The following is a 26,307-nucleotide window of genomic DNA, read 5'->3' as shown; positions in this document are numbered from 1 at the left end:
CAAATTATTTTAAAAAGAATTTGGTTCATGAAGACAGACAATATGCTGAGCTATAAATCAACACTCAATGAATTTAAAAGGTTAAAATCATGTTGTGTATGTTCTCTGACCACAGAATTAAACATAACAAAAAGATACTTACATTAGTACAGGCTTAAATGCTAATATAGGAAAAATATTTAAAATCAATAATGTAAATTTCTTTCATCTAGAGAAAGAGCAAATTAAACCTAGTAGGCAGAGGAAAGAAACAGATGACAGCAAAATCAAAGAAAACAAACAAAAACAGAAATCAAAACCTAAAGTTTTCTTATTCAAGAATTAATAAGTTGATAAAACTCTGGCCTGACTGATCAAGAGAAAAAAAGAACACTACCTACCAACATTAAGAACAAAAGAGGGGAGGGGACATCAGTACAGACCTGACGGGCAGTAATAGGATAATAAGAGAAGATTTTAAACAACTTTAAGCCAATATATTCTACAATTTAGAGGAAAATTCCATGAAAAACTGAAGGAAGAGGAAATTGAAATTTTAAAAAGTTTTATATCTATTTTAAATTTTCAATTAGGAATTAAAAACATACATACATACAATGAAAACTTCAAGTTTCACTGGTGAATTCTATCAAACATTTAAGAAATAAATAATTCCAATTCTATACAAACATTTGCTAAAGCAAAAAAGAACACTGCCAACTCATATTTTGAGACCAGCACTACTCCCACACCAAACAAGAAGACATTTAAAAAATCTACAAATCAATGTCCCCATGAACATAGATGCAATAATCTTCTACCTATGTTATACACCAATTATCTGCACAAAGGCCTAATGATGGTTCTTTCTACATTGCTTGAGGAATCAGGCACAACACTGAGTTGCTTACTGCTCAGAGATCAACTTTACAGGTATTTTCTAGATGATCTGGGTAGTTGGGAGACCAATATCCTAATACCTAAGATGTTACCTGGTAAAAAAAAAAAAGATACTGTTCTTAAACTTCAACCTAAAAGACTTAACAACCTATCTTTAAGGAAGACTGCACATTAATATAGCATATTACTTTTATAGAAGATATCTATAGTAAAAGAACAAATTATAAAATGTTAATACTACCTATCTCTAGATGGTGTGCTTATTTTTATTTTCTACTTTTTGCTATTCTTAGTTTCTGAAGTTTCTTCTGAGAACGTGTATTGTTTCTTCACCAAGAAAAAAATTTTTTCTCCAAAAAATACAAAAGGGGGGAAATAGTTATTGCATAATTTGAGGCTCCTAGATCACAGTTCTAGAGTGAAATGTTTCATTTCAAAACCTCGGTGCTTCAAAGAGTCTATGCTTCCCAACCATTTTCATGTCAAGACACACAGAAAATCATGTTTGCATGGCACCTAACGGTACACTGATGAGGCTGCTGGAAACCAGAGGCAGTCTGAGCTTGGGCTGTCACAGGGCCCCCAGGCCAGTTAGGGCTGATGGGATCTCAGCACACCTACAACTGGCAAGCTGTGGCTGAGCATTAGGAAGTTCTGGTTTATGGGATCTCGAAATCAGAAAGATGAGGAAAATCTCTTGATTAACATAGTACAGCTTTAAAAAACTCTTAATTCCACGTTCTAGTTTTAGGTCTCGCTTCAAGATAGAAAAACTCCATTACTCTTTATGGCCTGGCAAACAGAGCCAGAACAAGTTGCAACTCGCATTTAAAATATTTTCAAATAGCATTTATTTTATAAAACAATAATTGAAAAATATCAAAGTGGAACCAAGTAGCTCCTATTTCAGTTTGCAGATTCTGCAATGTGTGGTTTCCAAAATGCATTAACAACAATCTGGCTGCGTCTCTCCAGGCAGACACATGAAACATTATTTGGCATATGAGAGTCACTCCCACAAAGACGAATCAGATAACAAGCAAATGATCATTACCTCACATTATACGAAATGGAAAGAAGCCATTAATGCGACATTAAGGTCATAAATTCACACATCCAGAAGCCCACAAAATAAAACATTACTTCTCAAAGCATTAGGAGTATTATCTCATCCATGCTGCACACTAACTGTACACACTAAAAAGTCCAACAGACTGCAACTTGTGTAAAATACAGAAGGGTTAAGCTCACCATTTTTATGTTAACATGTAGATTTCCCAGTTTGCTTTCTGGTTAAGAGCAGGGATCTAATGCCAGTGCTCAAATGGGTCCTGTGTGCCTGAATCTGGACGTTCCCAGCATGCTTTTCAGAAGCCCACAGAAGGCTCCCCAAGCCCTCAGCCAGCAAGAGGGCAGGACTGGGAAAAAGGCAATTGAATATCCTCAAATAGCTCTCCTGGGCACTTTCTGATCCCTATACATTATTTAAGCCAGGTCTGGTCTACTTCAATAAGTGTTGGTAAAGAAACAATAGGAAGTAAATTCAGAAAATGCTAGAGCAGAGCCCCAAGCTTCAGAAATTCTCAAACACTACTCCCCTTCTATTATTCTCAAAAGGATACTAAGCAAACAGGACTTCTTATCTGCCCTTATTGTTCTGTTCGTGGTATTACACGCACTATGTACATTAGGAATAAACAATGTGAATAACAATTATCCATAAATGTATGTATAATATAAACAAGTTATATATAATATACATACACTCATGAACTTCTAAAATTAACTCACAGTATATATGTAAATATACTTTATTCATACCTTCACTCATAAAAATCATTTTAATAGTTCTCAAGTGCCAATACCCACTTGACAGGATCAAAAATTGTGTGCCGGCTATGTGGCAGATACCACGCTAGGCACTAGGAAAAAACAAAAAAGTTAATAAGACAGGAGCCCTGCCTTCAAAGAACTCACAATCTAATAAATCAAACAGGGAAATCAACAATTAAAAAAGGAAAGTAGATTAGGCCAAATGTGTAATAAAGGTACAAATAAGTCCTAGAGCAACATTAAGAAAGACGTACAAGTGATGGGGAAGAGGGCAGGGAGGAAAGGTTTCCCAAAAGAGCTGATGCTTGGACTAAAATATGCAGGACTAATGAATTTATATAAAGGTGAGAGCTTCTAGGCAAAAGAACTATGGGTACCGAGGCATAGAAAGCAGGATGGGGTTGGCAAACTGCAGGGTGCTTTGTACTAGAACATGGGACACGTGGCAGGGGGGTCCTACAGGGCAGACAGGCAGACTGTGAAAGGTCTTATGTCCTGAATTAGAAAATCTAAACTGTACGGTACAGTCAGTGGTGAGCAAATGAAAGATTTTAGGGAGATTACTACCACGAGTAGTAGTACTAACAGCTGAATGTCTCCTAAGTACTTAGAAAGTGTCAGATGTATGGTAAGAGCGCCACATTATTAGCTCACAGAACTTTTCCACAACCCAGTGTATCAAATTATGCCCATATTATAGATAACTGAGACTCAGAGAGGTCCAGTCACTTGTTCAAGGTCACATATCTAGGAGGGGAGCCAGAATTGAAGGGTAACTTCGTAGAATTCTCTTTTAAGAATGATCAGTTTGGCAAACAGCGCAAAGTGTAGACTGGGGACGGGCATATAAAAGAAAACTTGTCAGGAGACGGTGACAAGAAAGCAAGTAAAAACTGTTAAAGCCTGGGGCAGCCTGACGGCTCAGTTGGTTAGAGCGTGAGCTCTGAACAACCGGGTTGCCAATTCGATTCCTGCATGGGATGGTGGGCTGCGCCCTCCACAACTAGATTAAAGACAAATAGATTGAAGACAACAAGCTACCGGAGAGATGGCCAAAGGTTGCTGGTTCAATTCTCGCATGGGATGGTAGGCTGGGCCCACCGCAACTAAGATTGAAAACGGCCACTGGACTTAGAGCCGAGCTGCGCGCCCTCCACAACTAGATTGAAGGACAACTTGGAGATGACAGGCCCTGGAGAAACACACTGTTCCCCAATATTCCCCAATAAAATTTATTAAAAAAACAGTTAAAAGCCTGAACTAGGGCTGTGAGGGCTGAAGTGCAGAAGTGAAGGCAGGAGCCTTTTTAACCAGATTCCCAGGATGTGGTGAAGTTAAAGGTGATGCTTCTCGATGCGTCACTCAGTACAACTGCAATGCATTATGTCTCTCTTTCCCAGAGGGACTGTAAACCTTAAATCTACGTAGCTGATCTCGTATTCCTCATTACATACATACACAGTGCCTAGGACAGTACCTGGCACGTAGTGGCACCTTAATAAATACTTGTTGAAGAAAGAAAGACGGAGAGAAGAAAAAAATGTCTTGGTTTCTGACTTGGTACAGATAATGGTACCAGTGACCTTCCAGGAAACAGAGCAGAACGATCAGATTACAAAAGGGGAGGTAACTTTATATAAATATGTAAGAAGTTTTACATTTGCTTTTATGTCACAATATATACTATGTGTAAAGATAACTCCCGTAAGAACTCTATTACTACCTTATCCACCAGTACACGTTTAGAAACAATGATTCTGACACAATAATAGAATGAGTACCACCATTCACATGGGAACTCAAAACATTTTTAAAACCTTTGATCTTTAATCTTCTCCATACATTTGGATGGCTGAGAATGAGAAAAATTAGAAGGAAACTGGCCCCAGGCCACTAATACTGTATTTGACAAGGAGCTGAAGATAAGCATTTCCAAGGGGAGTTTCAGGAATCCTCTGTATTTCCACCATTTTATAGATTTCAAAACTAGCTGTGCCTCCCTTTCTCGATGCTCCCTTTCATGTTAAATATTTACTTTATACTAATGCTGCTTTAAGATAAAATATGCATACCGTGTTCTTCTAATTAAATGAAAAAAATAAAAGCATATAAAGCACTAAATACAATGCCTGACACTCAGTTAGGACACTATACATTCTGTCATCATCACAACGACCAGGGTTATCATCATGATTCCGACGACAACACTGAAACACAAGGCCAGACTGCAGGTGGGTCCTGTAAATAAAACATAGGTAATACCTGCATTTACCTAATTGTGTCCTATTATTTTTTCCTCCTATAAGCTTCTTGCTACCTCTTCATACACAGCTTCTTCAGATCGAAATACTCCCCCATCTTCTACCTTCTATTCATTCTTAAGGCTGCTTTCCAAAACTCACTTTTTCCTCAACAATTTCATTTCACACTCCTTGTTAAAAACCCTCACCCTACTCATATCTGTATTTTTCTTCATCAGATTTGTCAAAGGTCATAATTATGTATTGGAGTGTATGTATGAGGTAAGGGAACCAGGCCTTTTTGCTCACAATCACACCCCTAGTCCCCAGGAACATGATTCATATACAGAAAGGACACTCGGTAAATTTTTGCTGACTGTATCAAAAATGATAATCCCACACTTCTTTTTTTTTTACTAGTTTACATCTGATCAACTCCTGACTTATACCTAAATATTTCTGCATTGAATTCAAAATAAAAGACTACGGACACCTACAAATACTTTACCACAAAACTGGCTTGGAGTTTCTTAAACGTTTCAATTTCAAATTTCTCCAAAATGCAGATTTTAAAGTGAAATATTTAAGACAGTAAGAGAAATCAGTTAAGATTTTTAAAATCATTTTAATAAACAATCAAAATAATCCTTGTTAATATTTATTTAATATCTACATTGACTTAACAAATACTCTAAACTGTTACAGATTTGAAATTATCACTGTTTAGATATTTTGGAAATTCTTACCTTGACATTTCCCAATAATAGATGTAAAATCATCTTTTGCAGACCTGCAAAATATGCACAAACTTAAGACAATAGTTTAAGCCCAACAACACTACTGTGTAGTACTATAAAACACCACAGATAACAGGCTAGACAACTTCTCTAGGCAACACTAAATCATTCCTTCTCTTAGAGGTGGTTTTGTGCCTCAAATAAGACTCTTTCATTAGTGACATTTTCTTCCAACATTTCTTTTTCATCAGAAATTCCTGCTATAGCAGGAATAATGGTTTTCATTCAGTCAATCTGAGATATAACCCAAGCAAAAATATTTTTTAAAGCTCTGCAGATTGATCCTGGTTAAGAACCAACTGGTTATTATCATATTACAAAGTTTAATCACTTAGGGGAAAAAAGTCTTATTTTAATAAATCAAATAACTTTAATAGGGGACCACATTTTTATCGGTGATATACTTCAAAGCTATGATCTTGAAATATATACCAAAGATGTATAATTATTATAATATATGTTCAAAAATGAAAATCGGTGAACCTACTAGAAAATAATTTAATAAAAATTATCAAAAACTTTAATTTTCATAGTATTTAGTCCAATAATTCCACTTCTATAGTTATCCCTGTGAAATAATTATAGATACAAATACATATCAAGGAAATTGCAGCCTAAGTTACAAAAGAGGAAAATACCGCCAGTATAAGGAGATTAATTATTAGGTTTTGCTACATGCTCTTGACAAAATATTATGCAATTATTGTATGTGACATGTAAAATTATTCACAATATATTAATTTTCGAAAATAATGAAGTAAAAAGGTATCGGAATGTACAGTATTATGTTAGTAAATATATATGTAGTATATATACACAGAAGTTTCAAAAAAATACGCCAAAAGGTTAATAGACAGCTCTGGACATAGAATTATAGGTAATTTGTAGTTTTCTTTCTACTTAACTGTATTTTCTAATATTTGTAAAAATGACTAAGCATTGCTTTGAAAACAAATCTTAAACTCTTTAGTATTTTTAGCCATTTATTAAAATATTGTTATATTATGACAAAAGCCAATTATAAATATGGAAATAAATTTCCTCAAGAAATTGAACTATTTAGCCTCCAAGTGGAATGGAGCATAAGGAACATGGTCTGTGAAGTGAAGCTAACCTGGGTAATTTGGGCAACATATTCCACATGGGAAATGAAAAATTTCACAAGCAGAAAGCTAAAACCAGTGATGACAACTGAATTCTCATTGATACTATTTTTAGTCAAAAATAATGACATAGCAGGAAAACCTTTTGCCTGGTGTCTAGGCACCCTGAAATGTCTGCCCATTGCTTATTTTCTGAGAAGTAGGAATTAGGCCTTGCCTACAGAACGGAGCAGTCCCCACTTTAGGACGTACCACTCATTTCATCTGCCATTGCTAATTTCCTAAAGAATGAATTCATTTTCCTGAGTTACTGCTATTGCTTTCTCTCTTTCACAATTGCTGTATTACTTAAAAATTAAAGATGGAAAGACCGGCTCAGTGCCTTCTAGATGTGTACGTAATGCCACTGAATGAGAAGACAGAGAATATCACTGTCTAAAGTAATATGTGACCTTGGTCTTTTGCAGACCACAAGTCCTTCTACAGCTTTATGGCAACAGGGCGGAGGGGCCCCTCCTTTTTTGTACCTTCCTGAGTATCTGCTTTGTTGACCTCACAGCAAATAGTCAAACAAGAGTGGTTTCCAGAGTTCTGGAAGATATGCATCGTCTACTGAGAAAGTAAAATTCCTCAAGAGACAGCAGTGGTCTGGGAAAATAGAAGGACGAACATGCCACTCTGAGAAAGTATCCTTCATTCTTTGATTGACAAAACTGGTGTTTGACACCTCACAAAATTATGTGTTAACAGTAAAATCCCTTTAAATATGTCCTCTTGAAAAATCTTGGTTCACATCAGTCACGTAAAATGTTTCTCAAAGAAAATTTTAATATGAAGATTAAAGTTACCTTATCTCCACACACTGATCTTGAACAGCAGCCAAAAGTTTTCCATTGCTTTCATATGGGATAAAAAAAAAAAAATTGTATATGAACATTTGTAGCAATCTTGCACACCGAAGGAATTATTTTAAGTTAAAATCATTTTTAATTTTTTCACATGGTTTAATTATTCATCCTTACAATTAGCTACGTCTATAGGTACAAAAGCATAAAAATGATTCAAAACAGCTTGCTTAACACATTTAAACAATACTAATCATATGTGTCAAAGGGAACTTATATACATAAAAAATCAAGACTGTAAGCCATAAGGACCCCAAAATTAATGTCTATAATGAAATTTAAATACTAATCCATATAGAGGAACATTATATGAATTTTACACATCCTTACCTTGCAAGTACCATATGCCAGTTTATCTGTTTATTGACCAAGCGAACCAGTCCATCAGGTAGCAAAAAAGGTGCCGGGCTGAAACAACACATGAGTTAGCTTAAAATCTAATCAAGACACACACACACACACACACACACACACACACACACACACACACCGCCCCACCCCCACCCCCAAAAAACATTGGAGCTAATCCTAGAGAAGAGCCAAAGGTCTCTTTTATGGAACTATATTATCTCTTGAGCTTTTAAGATTAGATGTCCTCAAGGAAAAAGCAATCTATGATAAATAATTCTATAAAATATATATTTAAAGGATTCTTACATACATATCTAAAAGCTGAATTATATCCTTTGTCAGAATAATCATTTCTTTGTTGTTTTTAGGGCTCAGAATTAGCACCATGCCTGAAAACATACTTAACACTCAAAAGAATATGAAAGTACCCAAGAACTGAAACGTAAAGAACCTTCTCTGATGCACAGCAACTAAACACCAACCACGAGACATACTACAACAACAAGGACAAAGAGTTTTGTAAAAGACATGCGAGCTATCATGTGGGCTTTCAAGACAAGGCTGAGAACGCTCATCAGAGAGGGCAGAAGTTGTCACGAGATATTCTTAATAACGACCAAGGGAACAAAACTTACCCTAAGTCTACTAAGGTGTCCTGTCAGGCAGGGTACGCCAAGTGTTTGAAATCTGTGTTATGAACTGTGTTCACCTGTATCTACTTTATAAACTGGGTTCGCCTGAATGTCAGCATCTGTATCACAGTTCAATTCTGAAATCTTAAGTCATAAATAGGACAATTTTGTTTGACTTGGATGTTCATGCTGTTTCTCTGAAGAACTGACGACTCACCTGTACCGGACGTACTGGCGTAAAAATAATAAGCGATCTGTAATGAAAAAGAAGTAACAGATGCAAACATGAATCAGCTGTTCTTTAGGACTCATTTTAGATTTTTTGATGACAAATCTAAAATATCCTACAGACTGAGTCATCACAAAGCAAAACATGGAGCCGGCCCGGTGGCTCAGGCGGTTGGAGCTCCATGCTCCTAACTCCGAAGGCTGCCGGTTCGATTCCCACATGGGCCAGTGGGCTCTCAACCACAAGGTTGCCAGTTCAATTCCTCGAGTCCCACAAGGGATGGTGGGCTCCGCCCCCTTGCAACTAAGATGGAACACGGCACCTTGAGCTGAGCTGCCGCTGAGCTCCCGGATGGCTCAGTTGACTGGCAGCGCATCCTCTGAACCACAAGGTTGCCAGTTCAATTCCTCGAGTCCCACAAGGGATGGTGGGCTCCGCCCCCTGCAACTAGCAATGGCAACTGGACCTGGAGCTGAGCTGCGCCCTCCACAACTAAGACTGAAAGGACAACTTGAAGCTGAACGGCACCCTCCACAACTAAGATTGAAAGGACAACAACTTGAAGTTGAACAGCACCCTCCACAACTAAGGTTGACACACTATTCCCCCAATAAAGTCCTGTTCCCCTTCCCCAATAAAATCTTTAAAAAACAAAAAACAAAACAAAAAAAAACATGAAGAATACAACTCGTAAAATAAAAGAATAAATAAAATCGAATACCCACTATAATTTTTACAAGATCATATACTTGTTTATATTAAGTTCCAAGTTTGTATATTCAAAACTTTGAAGTATTTCCTAACAGTACAAAAAGCAAAAGTGATTTGAGATGCTAAATTTCACTAAAGAGGCTTTAAGAAAACCATGGAATAGAAATCATAATCATCCTTTAAAACCAAGTATTTTTATAAAACTTAAAGACACCATATTATACTTTATAGCAAAGATTTAAATGATAAATCTATAAAGGAGGACATCCACAGAAAACAAAATCTCTAACACTATTGACAAGTAATGTTTTATATGATCCCATTTAAAATATATGGGTGTGTGAATGTGTGTACCCAGTTAGGTATGTATCACTGGAGAAAGGTCTGAATGACAACAGATTATCTCTGGGTAGCAAAACGAGGAGTAATTTATAGGTATCCATTATCTCTAAATTTTCTACAATAAATTTTATTACTTGTGTACATTTTCTAAATTTTCTAAATTTCAAAGCATTTGTAATAATGGAAATCGAATATGCTAGTGCTTCTTGTATCAGAAGATAAAATTATTTTATTTTTATTAGAAGATAAAATTATAGTTAATTTCAAGTACTCAAATCCTTTGAACCTGAATCTTCTCTTTAGAAGTAGCTCAAATTTACCGGTATAATAAGGATAGGCTCTGGAGTCAAAAAGACATGTGAATTCCAAATGAATGACCTTGGACAAATTTCCTCACCTAAACACATAAATTTATAACAGTATTTACCTTGCTGGTCTGGTAAAGGTTTATATCAATTAATGCACATAAAGCCCTCACAGCACCAGCTCTGCTCAATACTTCCTCAGATCCTATAAGCTCAACTATAATGTATGTCAGGAGTTAAATGAATGCCCTGGTTAATCAGATTTGTAATTTGAATAACTGACCAGCTGTACCTGAAACATGTAAGGCACTTAAAACAGCCTATCACTATCTTTTCACCTTCAATGTCTATGCTCTGAGACTCATATTAGGGTTGATTTTCTTCAGTTCTTCTAGAATACATCTATAATGGTTAAACTCTCACCATACTTTAGCTCTAAGTTGTATTAAAAATGCATGCACTAGAAGAAAACATAGGTACTAAACTTATGGACCTTGGGTTCAAAGAACATTTTATGAATTTGACTCCAAAGGCAATGGAAGTAAAAGCTAAAATAAATGAATGGGACTATATGAAACTTAAAAGCTTCTGCACAGCAAAAGAAACCATTGACAAAATAAAGAGGCCACCAACTGAATGGGAGAAGATTTTTGCAAACAGTGCCTCCGATAAGGGGCTAGTATCCAGAATATACAAGGAACTCATGCAACTCAACAACAAAAAAACAAACAACCCAATTGAAAAATGGGCAGAGGACTTGAAGAGACATTTCTCCAAAGAGGACATACAAATGGCAAATAGACATATGAAAAAATGCTCAACATCACTAATCATCAGAGAAATGCAAATCAAAACCACAATGAGATATCACCTCACCCCAGTCAGAATGGCTATTATCAACAAGACAAATAGTAACAAGTGTCGGAGAGACTGTGGAGAAAAAGGAACCCTCATACACTGTTGGTGGGAATGCAGACTGGTGCAGCCGTTCTGGAAGGCAGTGTGGAGGTTCCTCAAAAAATTACGAATAGAATTGCCATATGACCCAGCAATCCCTCTCCTGGGTATCTACCCAAAAAATCTGAAAACATTTAGAGATAAAGACACGTGTGCTCCAATGTTCATTGCAGCTTTGTTTACAGTGGCCAAGACATGGAAACAACCAAAATGTCCTTCGATAGATGAATGGATGAAGAAGTTGTGGTATATATACACAATGGAATACTATTCGGCAGTAAGAAAAGATGATATAGGAACATTTGTGACAACATGGATGGATCTTGAGAGTGTAATGCTGAGCGAAATAAGTCAGACAGAAAAAGCAGAGAACCATGTGATTTCACTGATATGTGGTATATAAACCAAAACAACAAAAGAACAAGACAAACAAATGAGAAACAGAAACTCATAGACACAGACAATGGTTTGGTGGTTGCCAGAGGGTAAGGGGGGTGGGGGGTGGGGGGTGGGAGATGAGGGTAAGGGGGATCGAATATATGGTGATGGAAGGAGAACTGACTCTGGGTGATGAACACACAACGGGATTTATAGATGATGTAATACAGAATTGTACACCTGAAATCTATGTAATTTTACTAACAATTGTCACCTCAATAAATTTAATATAAAAAAAAAAAAATGCATGCACATACGTATACATACACACACGTGTGTATATATAGATCATGTGTCATATATAATTAAAATATGTACATATATAAAATTAAACTTGGGTAACATATATGCTCTTCACTTTTATCAAGCTCCACATCAGAAGTCTTAAGAACACATTTTAAAATCCCAAAATTTTCTAAAACAGCAAAGTTTTGTAGTGGGGAAAACAATTATCTACTAACTATATCATTACATGTAGAAAACTAAGTAAGCTATGCTTACCTGTAACTGCTTTTGTGATGATAAAGGATGCACCATGTTTTCGGTTGCCTCTAGGCTGCAATTGGAGGGGGGAAAAACAAAAACCTTACAATTAAGAAATTTTCTAGTAATCCTTATACAATATGTAAAGTTATGTCTCTTTGCTAAAACTCGGAGCACTGGGTACAAGTTACCAGTATTTAAACACTACTTATATATAGAAACAAAACAAATAGAAGACTGGAAACAGTGGGAGTAAATGTGAGCATATCCAAATTACAGGCGTTTGTGAGGATGGATTGAGGCTGGAAACTGTTTCAAATCAAAACATTCTTGTCCAGAGACAAGAGAAGTCAAGGTCAAAGACCACACTGGTCACCAGTTCAGTGGGGGGGGCAGGGGGAGCGCTACAGAGGCCTAAATCAAGTTTTGCTTCAGAAAAAGGGGTCATATAAACTCAACTCTTGAGGCAAATTTATTGAACGTTGTACAACCACAGAGATAATGCTGATCACGGATACATAACTGCTACATTAAATAGTTCCTTAAATACAGACCAACCATTGCTAGGCTAAATAATACCAGGCACTACAAATCTGAGTAAGATGTACTGTGCTAAGAAAGGAACGGTGGAAATATAGTAAATGCAGACAGATACGGCTTAAAAGCACAGAAGTTATTTCACTCAACAAACATGAGTTGATCATCCAGACCAAAAAAGAAAAAAACGATGAATCAGGTGTAGCTGCCCAGCAAGAGCCTGTAGTCCAACAGCTGAAATCAACAGACCCCCCCAAAAAAAGTGCTAAGAGATTTCAATGTAAATTGATGCTATGCTTATTTTTTTAAATCAATTTATAATGTTAAGCATTCCGAAACATTATTGTAATTAACCAGTGAGTGCTGAGGAATGGAAACTTATCCTTATCCAAGCCATAGCAGCAGCAACTGCCTCCTGGCTGCATAATCTACAAAATAGTCCCACTGTGCAAGGCAAACAGAAACTAAATAAATACTTTAAAAACAGTAATACGTGCAGATCTCTGCCAGCCTACAAAATATATTATTCAGGACAAGCAGAAACTGCAGTGGAAGGAGGTTAAAGAAAAACCACAAACTTGATAGGAGAATGTGCAAGAGAACGAGCAGTTTCTCCAGTAAAGAAAACACGTTTAAAAGATGCTGTGGAAGAGAATTCGGTATGTGGCCTGGACGCCACGATCTTGAACAGAAGTCGTTTTCCATCTTGCTGCATCCGCGGCGTCTGAAACAGAGACTGGGACGTGTTGGGCACTCAGTAAATAGCTCCCGGATAAACGTGGATTCCTGGTTCCTGCACTTCCTTCCCCCTGGGCCTGGGGGGCCCTCTTGACTGAGATCCCCAAGGTCCATCTCAGGTTACAAACCCCTAGGACCCCTTCTTTAGCAGAGATGCCGGCCCCGGTCAAGGAGCTCCTCCCTCTTCACTCCTAAAGCGTTTTGCTCACCAGCTTTATTAGAGGGCATGTTACGCTAGGTGATTGGAAACGTGTGCTGGGTTGTCTCCCCCTAGACTGCAAGCACCCCGAGTTATTCGCCTCTGTACGCCCAGCGCCTGGCACCGCGTCTGGGACAAGGACGCACACGTCGTCTCACTAAATGCGTGTTTACTGAAATACACAGGAACTGGCGATTCAGCTCCAAGCAGGAGCGCAGGCTTGACAGGAGCGGCCCGCCGACGGGGAGGGACCCCGGGCCCCGGACACCTGTCCCGCCGCGGAGCAGGCTCGGCCCCAGCAGCCCCGGCCGGCCCGCGCCACGGCACCCCCGAGGGTCCGGGCAGAGGCCCCCGAGGGTCCGGGCAGAGGCCCCCGAGGGTCCGGGCAGAGGCCCCTGGAGCCCAACGCCGTCGCTCCCTCCGAGGACCCGCAGCGAAGCAGAACGAGAGGCGGAAGGCACGGCCCGAGAGCCCGATTCCGCCGCTCCACAACCGAATCAGACCGCAGGCGGCATCTCAGAAGCTGCCCTCGGGGGACGCAGACCCCGGCGGCCCCCCGCGCCGTTGCCAAGGCAACGCACACGCTGCGGAGCGCGGCCCCCCGCCCTGCCGGCTCCACTCGCCCTACGTGGCTCCGGCTACGTGGCTCTGGCCGGGCAATGTCCGCGCCCAGCGCGCCGTCGCCGTGCAGGGGCCTGGTTCACCTGCACTTCTGTCTCCGGGGGCCACTCGGTGTTGACCAACAAGTCATAGAGGATCGTCTCCTCCTCGCCCTCCGCTGTGCCTGGAATGACAGCCGGCGCGGACTCGGAGGCCGCCATGCTCGCCGGAGACCGAGCCGCGGAGGGGGCGCCACTACGGCGTCCCGCGAAGGACAAGCTGCCCCGGCTGCGGCCGCTTTTAAGTCACAGGGAAGGGGGTGGGGTTAACAGGATGTGGAAAGGAAATGCGAGGTTAGCCCTTCTGTGAGTAGACGGACAATGACTGATGCTCGTCTGGGGCAACTGGTTCTGTCCCGCTGCGCTCCTTGCTTCTGAACCTGCGTGAGCTCAGCCAATGCTGCACCGCTCGGCTTGTATAAAACGAGAATGGTCCAAAGCATCGCCCTGAGATGCCAGCATCCGTTCATGTATTCGTTGCCTAACACGTAGGAAGAGTGCAAACAGCGTGTTTTAAATAAACACCACAAAGTTATGCCACAAAACAGATTAAGCCAATGAAAGGTACCAGAGGAATTATGTTACAGGAGCTCAGAAAAAAGGCTGAAAGCCAAGGGGTCTAGGGGCTTCCCAGGACAGATGGAACTTGTCCTGGGTCTTTAACAATCAGAATTTGAATCAAACGGAGATTTGAGGAGGCCGTTTCAATGGGGTTAGCAAAGACAGAGGCAAAAATACATAGTTGAAAGAGCAGCAGCTAAACAGAACCCAAGTGGGAAAAGGGTGTGGGGACAGTAGTTGAAATGATAGACTGAGGACCTACACGGAGGGGGCTAAAATGCCAGCCTCATTTCTTCATTCATTTGTTCACTCACGCGTTCAACAAGGGCCTCCCTGTGGAAAGCAGAGCCTATTGTAAACCGAACGGATATACATTATACATAGAATTAGCACTGTGTCACATTCAAAAGAAACCAATACTGAAGATGTTTTGCAGGAATTATATTGCATAATATCATCCATCATGATGCGTTAGGCAGTGATGCAAGTAAAAGCCTACTTAGGGAGCCCAGGGCTCCCTTTTCTCTCAAAGTTAAATGACCTCTGAGCAAGCCTTACTGCCTGCCCCCCCTGACCCTCTCTCCTTATCTGGACCCTCGGGGGTGCCTGCGCCACAGCACCCCCGAGGGTCCAGGCAGAGGCCCCTGGCGTCCAATGCCCCACTACCTTCAGCCACCCTCACCTTGCTGTTTCTGAACACACCAGACACACATCCACTTCAGGGACTTTGCATGGATTGTTTTCCCTGATTGGAAGGCTTTCTACCAGATATATCTGCTTCTTCCCTTCATTTCCAAGTTTTTGCTCAAATGTTATCTTCTCTCTGAAGTCTACCCTGACTGCTTGTTTTTTAAATTTGCAACCACCTTCCCTGAACTCAAGCTTTCCAGATCCCCCTGACCTTTATAGCACCCAAAATGCTCTATAATTTATGTTTTACTGTATTTGCTTATTGTCCCCATTCACTAAAATGTGGGCTCTGCCAGAACACAGTGCTCTACTGTATACATACAGATGATACAATGGAAAAAGCTCAGCTTTCCACCCGTGTAGGGAAAAAGCACATTCTTCCCTACTGTGTGTGTCTTCCCTGTGAGTCTCCTTTACTACTCACACAAAACACTTCACTGCTGACACTAACAGTCACCAAATATGTGGAGGTTTCCCACACACACACCAACAAGCAAATCTCTGACAATAGAAGGAAGTCCAAGAATTCAACTCAATTCTGACAGAATCAGGAGATAACCGCAGATCCCATGGGTTAAGAGCTCAGTTCCACAAGATTGCCTCCTGCACCCCCACCCCATACACATTTTGATGCAAGCCCAGGTTATCACCTGTGCTTCTGACCAACCGGCTACAGACCGTTTCAAAGGCCACATACTTGGGTCCGATTAATTGGCTACAGCAGCTCACAAACTCAGGGAAACATTTACCAGTTTATTGAAGGATATGACAAAGGATACAGCTAGATGAACAGCTAGATGAAGAAATACACAGGGCCCCATGATAATATCCCCAAAGTTTATAACAGTGCCTGGCACAGAGCACAGGAAAAACTATATATTATTTGTTGCATAGAAATCTTCCCAAAAAACTATTATACACATTCTGTCCCCAAAGTACTTCTCTTGGCAGCAGCTGTGTCTTTTTATCAACTCCTCAGTTGCAAACACCAGACATCTCTCCCCATCCCACCAGGCTGACAAGTTGCACAGCTCCAGGGAGCACTTCCCACATTGCGTGCTACAGGATGTGAACAGGTAGGAATGTTATTCACTTGAGAAGTATGAGGGGTGGCCCCTGAAGTGCCATCGAGCCTCAGCACTGCCCACTCCCATCTCTGTACACAAAGTTTCCTTGGCTTTTTACTCTCCTATCTCATCCTTTCTCTCCACCTGATCAACACAACCGCAGCCAGGAGGTGGCCAGCCAAGCCTACAAAGAATGCTTTGTGACGGGGACAATTGTAACTGCATCGCCAAGAGTTTTTTCTTTACCATCATCACACTATGGTAATTGCTTGATTCATCCTCACCCTCACCCTATTTACTATAGTTCGTACAACAGCAAAGGAGCCACAAGGCTATACCTGGCTGACCTCTGGGAGCTTATATTCTGCAGGAACCAAAAGCACAGGCTGAAACTACACCCTTTGGGAAGTGACTGTACAAATTGGTTGCTGTCTGCCTCTGTTTTATGAGATTTGATTTTAATTGTGTAGCTCTTCTTGGGTCCTGCCTGATGTAGAGTGCTCAGTGATCCAACTCTCCTCTCTTCGCATGCCTGCCGGAGGCTTTGACCCCAGGCTCCCCATCCCACCCCACTCCTAGAGTCAGCCCTAAAATCAAAGCTTGGTCCCTAACGCAGCTGGTGACTTCACTGCTTTGCCTCTTCCATGGCTTCTCCTGCCTGTTTTCAGGACTCAGGGTTTCCTTTATTTTCTGGCGAACTCATCCATTTGTTTCACAAGTTGTGGTTTTGTTTTCACATTTTAGCAAGTCCTTTTGGTGTTTGTGGGAGTCTTTCAGGATGTCTTTCTTGTCTGACAAATCGCCTGAAATGAAACACTCTGAATGTCAGAGAGGGCAACACAAAGGGGGAGGGCATTCTCCGAGCTTTGTCACAAACAGCCTTGCAGCTCACAGGTGCACAAACCGCAGATCGCAGATCAAGAATGGCTCCAAAGGGAGATGCCTGGCAGCGTCCAAAAGGAGTGGACTTGTTTGCCAACATGTATAAGACGTCTCTGGGGCTCCCCAGAAATGTCTTGTAGGGGATTTTACAGATGACTGAGGGTCCCATGTGACGAACTGGCAGCAAGACCAGTGAAATCAGTGTTTCATGTTACAGTGGTGACTGCCCCTCTTTGTCTACAGACTGGGGACACCTAGGAAGTCTCAGATAACACCAATAATTCAAACATTCAAAGGGCAGCTACAGCATCAAAATACTGTGATCCTTTGCAGACAGGGACAATGGCTTTTTAATCTCTATAAACCCAACTTGAAGGTAAGGCCCTGAATGCATACATTTTTATTGACTGCATGAATTATTCATGGTTATGTTGATGGCTGCTATCGATTAACCAACCCTTTTTGCTTAAAAGGGAGACTGCACCTTTTTAAAATCATTTATTTTCTCCAGCAAAATAATATAAGCTCAAGAAAAATTTCTCTCAATAAGCAGACCATTCATGAGCTCTGGTAGTTTCTTCTACTGTTGTAATGAAATTCTAGTCAAGTCCTTCAGTGTATCCTTGAGCGTCCTCTAATAAAAAATGACAATGGAAATATTAACCAAAAGAACAAGGAGTCAATGGAGCTGATGAAGAATTAATAATGTGTTTTGATAGGGCAAAGCACTAATTGAAAATGTAGAAGCTATTAAAATATCAGGATCAGACACTCTGGAAAAGCTAAATTAAACACCAAGGATTAAGAACCATTTGAGGTGGAATTACTAAATGTCTCTCAATTTTAATGATGTTAGCTCCTCAGTGGAATTTCTTGCAATAAACTATTTCCTGTTCAAGTCCTTATCATTTTCCGTTTCTCTTTAGATAAAGATGTATCCCCAATATTATACTCTTAACGTTTTTAAAGTCTAAATTGCTATTTAAATACAATTTTAATCTGATACAGACATGAACTTTATGATTAAAAAAGAAGCTTTGCAACCTAATGAAGTCCTGAAGGAATTAACTAGAAGAAAAATTAAAGGGCAAATGAAATTGAAGGGGCAGACAAAAATCTTCACCAAACTTAAGTAACCAAGTAAGAAAGTAGTGTGTTCAAGTCACATGTACCCCTATGCTCGAAATTGCTCTAGAGTTTACAGTGAACCTCAGAGATAGAACTCAATAGTTTTGCAATGAGTACACATTTGTAGAATGTCATTTCTTTTGCTTTTTTTTTTTTTTTATAGAACGTCATTTCTTCTTCCCCTGAGAATCTTGTACAATCTTCCAGATCCTTCTCCTGCATCTGGCTTAGACTTGAGAGAGTCCTGAACAAAGACCTTTTTTTGAATTGTAGCTCTCTTACTGACTCCATCTATTGCCTTGCATAAATTATTTAATCTATCAGTGCCTCGGTTTCATCATGTAAATATGGAGTTTGGAGGACCTAAAGTAAGGCATAATTCTGACAAATTCTCTCCTTGACCAAATTCTAGCCAGGCTCCCCTGAGCCCTCTTCTGGACTAGGCCTCAATCTTGGCCTATTAGAAACTATAGGTTCTCAGCGCAAACGATTCTGTCCACTCCCTACCCCCTCCATGAAAAGAGTTAAACACGGACATAGTTTCCATTATAACAGCTCAAGGATGGCCGGAAGCCATCCCTCAAGTGCCTGCCTGAGAAAGCTCAAGGCTCCCAAAAGAGTTTACTGTTAGTTCTACCCAACACCTGACATAGGCCTGGAAATCCCTTTCTTAGAGCATTTACAAAAATATGTTTAAAATTGTGACTCCTTCCTCTGTCCCTTTGAGATGTGTATGTATCTCCTACACCTCAGTCTTTCTCAAGGACCTGAAAGCTGTTCCTTTGAAATGGAATCAGGAAGAACAGGGCCTCTGGCCCCCGTTTCTGTGGGGGGACAGAATCCTAACCTGGATAGCTGGCAGCTAACTGACCCAGTGGCCTGTACACTGACCAACCAACCAACCCCTTGTAACTTTTCACTTCCCTTACTGCTCAAGCCCCCTGCAGGTCTCCCTTCCTATTCCGCCATTTTCCTTTTAAAATGCCCGGTCACCTCTGTACAAATCAAAGTTTACTTCAGTTCACGCTGGACCCTCTCCCTTACTGCAGTAGTACCTTACTGATTAAAATCTTTCGTCACCACTAGTGTCCTCTGACAGTTCAGGAAGTGGGAAATCAAATTGACATCTAAGAATACAGCCATGAAATCAACATGACAAAATCGGTAAGTCCTAAAAGAATACTCTATTTAATCTTTCTTCAAGGTCTGAGAATTAAGTTGGTGAACTTGTTGCAACTATGTTGCTAACCTTTTTTGATATCAGAGAGATTATTCATTATGAATTTGTACCAACTGGGCAGTTTGCTATCTGAAAGTGCTGAAAAGGCTGCGTGGACAAGTTAGACGATGAACTTTTCGCCAACAATTCATGGCTCTTGCATCACAACAATGCACCAGCTCACACAGCACTGTCTGTGAGGGAGTTGTTAGCCAGTAAACAAATAACTGTATTGGAACACCCTTCCTACTCACCTGATCTGGCCCCCAATGACTTCTTTCTTTACCAGAAGATAAGGGAAATATAGAAAGGAAGACATTTTGATGACATTCAGGACATCAAGTGTCTACGACAGCTCTGATGGCCATTCCAGAAAAGAGTTCCAAAATTGTTTTGAAGGGTGGACTAGGCACTGGCATCGGTGCATAGCTTCCCAAGGGGAGTACTTCCCAAAGTGACCATAGTGATATTCAGCAGTGAGGTATGTAGCTCTTTTTCTGGGATGAGTTTGTGAACTTAATAGACCGACCTCATACATATGTGGTCCAGGGAAGGTCCCCTGCATCAGAATGTATTTAAATGCACAGTCCAGAGCTCCATTGCAGACGTGAGCAATCCAGATACCTGAGGGTTAGATCTAGGAATCTGCATTTGAAAGAGCTCCATTCTCTCCAAAGTAATTCTGATCGGCTTGACTTTCAAGATCAGTAGCCTAATCAATTAGGTAGCCGAGTAAATATGTAGCTGAAAATTTTCTTCCAAGCAAGTGGTTAGAGCATAGCACATATTCTGTGGGTTTTAGCACTTAACCCACAGGCAAGCCGTCTCATATAACAATTAGGGGTGGAGGGTAGGGCAGGAAGTACAGAACTCTGTCAGTTTTCAATCAAATCCAGAGAGGCCCCAGAGAGGAGACAGCCGTGGAGAGGGCACGGAGGCTCCACACATCCCCCTCCAACGGCAGCTTCAGCCTCCTGAAAGCCCTCCAAGAATGGAGGCCAGGAATCAGCATTCAATGTCATCTACCCCATCATTCTTTTCCTTCGGATGCTAACACCACTGTTGATGCCTCAGCATGAACGTGCTGTAACAGAGAGCACATGTGCTGTGCCCAGACCACCACTATTCTGGAGTAAACTTTCCATCACCATATTTATAATGTATTATTTAAACCAGGGATGCTCACACTTTACCGTAGATAAGAATTAAGTAAAGCCAGTCTGGAGGGTCTGATCGTCCTCCAACACTGACTGACCTGAGGGCCAACCTCTGCCCGTCTAGGACTGGATTTTGGATGTTAATGGAGGTGCGTATCTGAACCCCACTGTCGCTGTAGACTCCCAGATCTGGGAGGCTAATACCCATGGTGAAGGGAGGAGGTTTCTCTTTGTCCTGATCAGAACCATTCTCTTCACCCATTGCCACTCCTTCTTCGTCTCCAGAGCTGAGCTTAGTCTTCGGGCGTCCCCCACCCCCTTCTGTGTTCCTCTCTCTACTGGCTACTTCTCAGCTGTTACCACGCTCAGGTTTCTTTCGTGATTAAGAAGCACAGACATCCCTTCGCTCCACATCCCTGCATAATTTTCACCAACTTCACCTCATGCTCACAATAGCAGTCTGTGCTCACTACAAGTAATCACTTCCCATGTCCCTTTATCCTACTCCACCTTGGCTCCCAAGTCCACCCCTCCATGAAACTGTCCAAGCATTTAAAGGGCCCAGGGCATGCCACCCCAAAAAAATATGCCACTTTGGCATAAGGATGATTTTCAGCTAAAGGCAATTGAGAAGAAGCAGATACAAGACAAACTCTCTGCTCTCCCCTATTTGCCTAAAAGCAGGACATAAGTGTGTAAAGATGTCCCCCTTCTCTTGTCACCTTGGACCCCTCTAGAGCCTTTATCAGCCCAGAAATGGAAGCAGAGGTATCTACATAACAGATTTTACTAACTTACCCTTATCTTCATTAGTTCCCTCATATATTCACCTTCCCACAATTCCCCCTCTATAAAATTAAAGTCATTTTCCTTTGTCTTGTCAATATTCCAAAAATGTATCGTTGTTTTGTCCATATGCTCTATAAGCCCACGTTCTAACCATCCCTTTGAGTTTACTCATGTCTGAGTGCTCTGATGCATGTGTACACGTTCGTAACCTTGGGCTTGTTCGTCTGTCTTTTGTCAGTCTTATTTACAGGGCCCCAGCCAATGAACCTCACGTGGGTAGAGGGAACGGATTTTTTCCTCCCCCACACATTTAACACGAATAATCGTGTAAACTTCTGGAACGTCTGTTCTCTTGATTTCTGATACCACACTCTTAGAGTTGTCCTTATACTGCTCTGACTTCCCCTCGCTCCTTGAGGGCTTTATTCTCCCTATTCTCTACACTGCTGTGCCCCGTCGGATGCCGGGGTTCTCCCGTACCTTGTCGCTACAGAAGCGGTGCTCACTGGGAGCACTGGCATCACTGGGAGCTTGGTAGAGATGCAGAGGCTCAGGCCCAGACTTGCTGGGTGGGAATCTACATTGTAACAGAGTCCCCAGGTGATGCACGGGAGGGGCTGGGAAGCGCGGCTCTGGGACTCGGTCCTCACTCCCTGCTCTTTTCCATGACACCTCTCGGTGAGTTCCCCAATTCCCAGGTTCACTACCTCTCTGTTGATAATTCTCAAATCTGTGTCTCTCCCCCAAGTACCTCTTTCAGGCTTCAGACTCATACAGCCAACCACAGGCTGCCCATCTCCATCTGTAAGGTCTGAATTCGCACTCGATTCCGCATGTCCAGGACCTGCCAAGCTGTTGCCCCTCCTTTAATCTCGTTCTCAATTGATGTTAACACCATCCACCCAGCTAGTTATCCATAGTACACACGTCTTTCTTCCTCTCTCATTTACTCTACTTCCACTCTACCCACTCTCCTGCCCCAATCAAATCCAACGAGGCATCAAATCTGGCTAGTTTAATGCCATTTTTCTTCCTTGTACTTTCCTGTCTGACGTCTTTTCTTTATCCGAGTTTTCAAGTTTGTTACATTTTACATGCACAGCTGCACTAGTGTGTTAATGGCGCCTACACAGAGCCATTCTTCACAAAATCACCTGAGTTATACAAAATTGAAATTTGATCCTGTCACTGTCTCGCTTACAATCTGCTTCACTCACCACAGTGGTTCTCAAACTATAGTCCCCAGACCAGCAGCATCAGCATTGCCTGGGAACTTGTGAGAAATGCAAATTACAGGTTTCACCCCAGACCTACCTATTGAATCAGAAACTCTGGGGAGGAGGGCGCACACCCGCCTTTGAATAGGCCCCTGGGTGATTCTGGTGAACACTAACGGGTGAGAACCACTAATGTACCAGGTCAGAACTATCCTAATCTCACAGCCAGAGTCCTCCCTGACCTAGTCCCGGTCCAAACTCATTTGTTTTTTCCTTAAGATTTATTTTATTTATTTATTGGGGAAGGGGAACAGGACTTTACTGGGGAACAGTGTATAATTCCAGGGCTTTTTCCAAGTCAAGTTGCTGTCCTTTCAATCTTACTTGTGGAGGGCGCAGCTCAGCTTCAGGTCCAGTTGCTGTTGTTAGTTTCAGGGGGCAGAGCCCACCATCCCTTGCGGGACTCGAGGAGTCCAACCTGCAACCTTGTGGTTGAGAGCCCACTGGCCCATGTGGGAATCGAACCAGCAGCCTTCGGAGTTAGGAGCACAGAGTTCCAGTGGACTGAGCCACCGGGCCGGGCCCAAACTCTTTATTTCGGTCCATTTTATGATTTGAATTTATCATCTGAGAAATGGAGAAATCTTTGTTATTTCCAGCTGTGGTAGCACATCTCCAAAATGGTCCTCCAATGATTTTGTCTCCTTGTATCCATGTCGTTGTGTAGTTCCTCTACATGGAACAGGGCTCATCTGTGTAGGCAGCAGCATATGCATGAGGCACAAGGGCAGGGGAGTGTGGAATGGACAGTGGGAGAAGTAGTCATAAAGTCCAGCTGTGATCACATGACCAGTTTCAGAAATGTGGGCTATAATTGTCATGAGTATTTCTTCCTTATTTTGTTATGAATATGAGATATACATATATATGTAGCAGACATCGTTATTTCTTTTCCCCTCTCTTCTCCCTTTACCATGCAACATAAGGTGCATTCATTTAATGTCATAGTATTTAAATATTAAATTTACATCATTGTATTCAAGTTACAAGATATGAAGCAGAGGAGTAAATGTCACGCAAGGACTCCGCATCCTTGTTTAGGGAAAGATTAGTGAGTTTTCAGTTGTACACAGGTTAGTTGTATCACGCACGTTAGGTGGAAGAATGAACTTGCTACTGTCTTTATTTGGAGATTAAGCACAGTGTAAGGAGATGCATATGGGTGCCCAGGTGACAAGGGGTGGACTTGTGATGGTTAATTTTATGTGTTAACTTGTCTCGGTAAAGTTGGGCCTCATCGAGTCAGTTGAAGACCTTGATAGAACAAAGGGCTAACCTCCCCCAAATAAGAGGAAATTCCGCCATTAGGCAGCCTTCAGACTTAGAATACATTACTGTCAATTCCTGGTTTTCCAGTCTCACACCCCACCCTATAGATTTTGAACCTGCCAGCCTCTATAATCCCATGAGCCAATTTCTTCAAAACAAATCTTTCTCTCTCTATACACATCCTATTGACCCTCTTTCTCTGGAGCACTCTGACTAATACATGGCCACACCAAATTATACCCTGTCCCACATGCTTTTCTTACAATGAAATGTTGACACTCCCCCTTCCAGTGGTGGGAATCTATGACCCCCTTGAACCTGGCAAACCTCTGTAATTGCCTCAATTAACAGAATGGGGTGGACGTGACACTGCTTGACTTCTGGAGCTTTGTCAGATAAGACCATGTGGCCCTTGGGATGCTGGCTTTGAAATATAACTGCCACATTGTGAGGAATCCCAGGCCACATGGAAAGGCCACAGCTGGCCAACAGCCCCAACCAGGGTCTCAGCAACACAAGTATCATCTGTGTCATGTGAGTAGAGGAACCGTCAAATGATTCCAACCCCCAGCTTTCAAGTCTTTCAGTCAAGGCACTAGGTAGTGAGGAATAGATATGTCATTCCTGCTGTGCCATGTACAGGTTCTTCACCCACAGAATCTATGAGATGAGAAATGGATGTTTTATGCCACTATGTGTTGGGGTAATTTGGTATGCAGCCATAGTAACTGGAACGTCACTATTCAGAGCTATACCTGAAGCAGCCTTCACACATTCCCAGGCTTGCTATTGTAACATCATAGGAACCCATGGCCAGGCAGTATAAATTTCCATATTCAGAATTATTTTCGCCAGGTATTTTGAAGAATTCTTGACCATTCTTTTTGTCCCCCCACCCTTTTTAAAATATAGCAAGGTGTCTTGTTTCAGTCTGCTTTAAATAACAATCAAAGACTTTGCTACCAAGAAAACCTGTGATCAGTTTCAAGAGACAAAAAGGATCTACAGTAAAGCAAGGACACCGGGAAGGAGGCTGAGGACGCAAGCCTGAACCACGTGTACTGATGCAAAATGGTTCTCTTCTGCAGGTAATGAAAGTGAGGGGTCCCGGCAGAGCTTGGGCGGCTAGATTCCGAACATTTGTCTGGTGCACAGTCTGTTCTTAAACACCCACAACCTCCAGGCCATGTTCTTTTACTCAGACTTCAAGTGCAGCACCATTTCCATAAGAGCCCTGAGCATCGTTCAGAGGGGTTGATGGGCACACAAGATGGTGGTTGTGGGAGACAGAGTGACATTGATGCCTGCCGCCAGTCAGCACCCAACCATAAATCGTGTCCCTGCCTGGCTGGCTTATAATGAGACCGACACAGTTAGTGAGATCTCTTTTTCTGTTTTACAGTCCTTTTGAAACTCGTTGGGTTGTCCTTTGTCTCCCTCTCCTCATATATCTGGAGTGATGGACTTTATGGCCGCTTCTTCAGGGGATAGAGAATTATAGAGCTCTGGATTTATGTCTACTTGCAGGGCCCCCTCTGGTCCAAGCACCATAAGGTGAATGCTGGGGCAGTGAAAATGATGTTGCATTCTAATAGATCTGGGCCAGTTTCTGACAGCTTATTTTGACAAAAGCATAAAATTCAATGATTGTTGCTCAGCTCAGAAGCTGTAGAAAATTCAGGGGGGAAAAAAGAGGACATTTAAAAGTGAGCTATCTCCAAACTGCTCTCTGAATCAGGTAAATTGTGGAAAACAGGGTAAGCTAAGCCAAAAATTTAATGACAACAATGGCTGGTCTAGGTGGAATATGATTTATTCCAGAGTGTGCTGTATGAAAATACTTTTTCCTGATAGTGGGGAATTATCACCTGCTACTTGAACAAATACGGAGTCTGAGATGCAGGGCGGTGTGGAAGCCAGCCTCAAGATG

General features: G+C 41.5%; 1 protein-coding gene across 2 annotated transcripts in view; it reads right to left on the bottom strand.

Annotated features, from left to right (window-relative positions):
* The window catches only part of NBAS (NBAS subunit of NRZ tethering complex), a 274,620-nt gene extending 260,060 nt beyond the window's left edge, over positions 1 to 14,560 (bottom strand). For both annotated transcript variants that reach the window (XM_074331709.2, XM_019751941.3), the window contains exons 1-6: positions 14,384 to 14,560; positions 12,224 to 12,278; positions 8,958 to 8,994; positions 8,088 to 8,165; positions 7,701 to 7,748; positions 5,699 to 5,742 (exon numbers count right to left, since the gene is read on the bottom strand). In XM_074331709.2, the coding sequence (XP_074187810.2) occupies positions 5,699 to 5,742; positions 7,701 to 7,748; positions 8,088 to 8,165; positions 8,958 to 8,994; positions 12,224 to 12,278; positions 14,384 to 14,500 (379 nt within the window). In that variant the 5' untranslated portion in view covers positions 14,501 to 14,560. The remainder of the gene's footprint in view (positions 1 to 5,698; positions 5,743 to 7,700; positions 7,749 to 8,087; positions 8,166 to 8,957; positions 8,995 to 12,223; positions 12,279 to 14,383) is intronic.
* Positions 14,561 to 26,307: the final 11,747 nt, after the last annotated feature.

Source organism: Rhinolophus sinicus, chromosome 2 (genome assembly GCF_057876585.1).
Source record: "Rhinolophus sinicus isolate RSI-liver-muscle chromosome 2, RSI-T2T, whole genome shotgun sequence".
NCBI lineage: Eukaryota > Metazoa > Chordata > Mammalia > Chiroptera > Rhinolophidae > Rhinolophus > Rhinolophus sinicus.
Note: the sequence above shows the minus strand (reverse complement) of the source record. Positions and strands in the feature narration are given on the sequence as shown.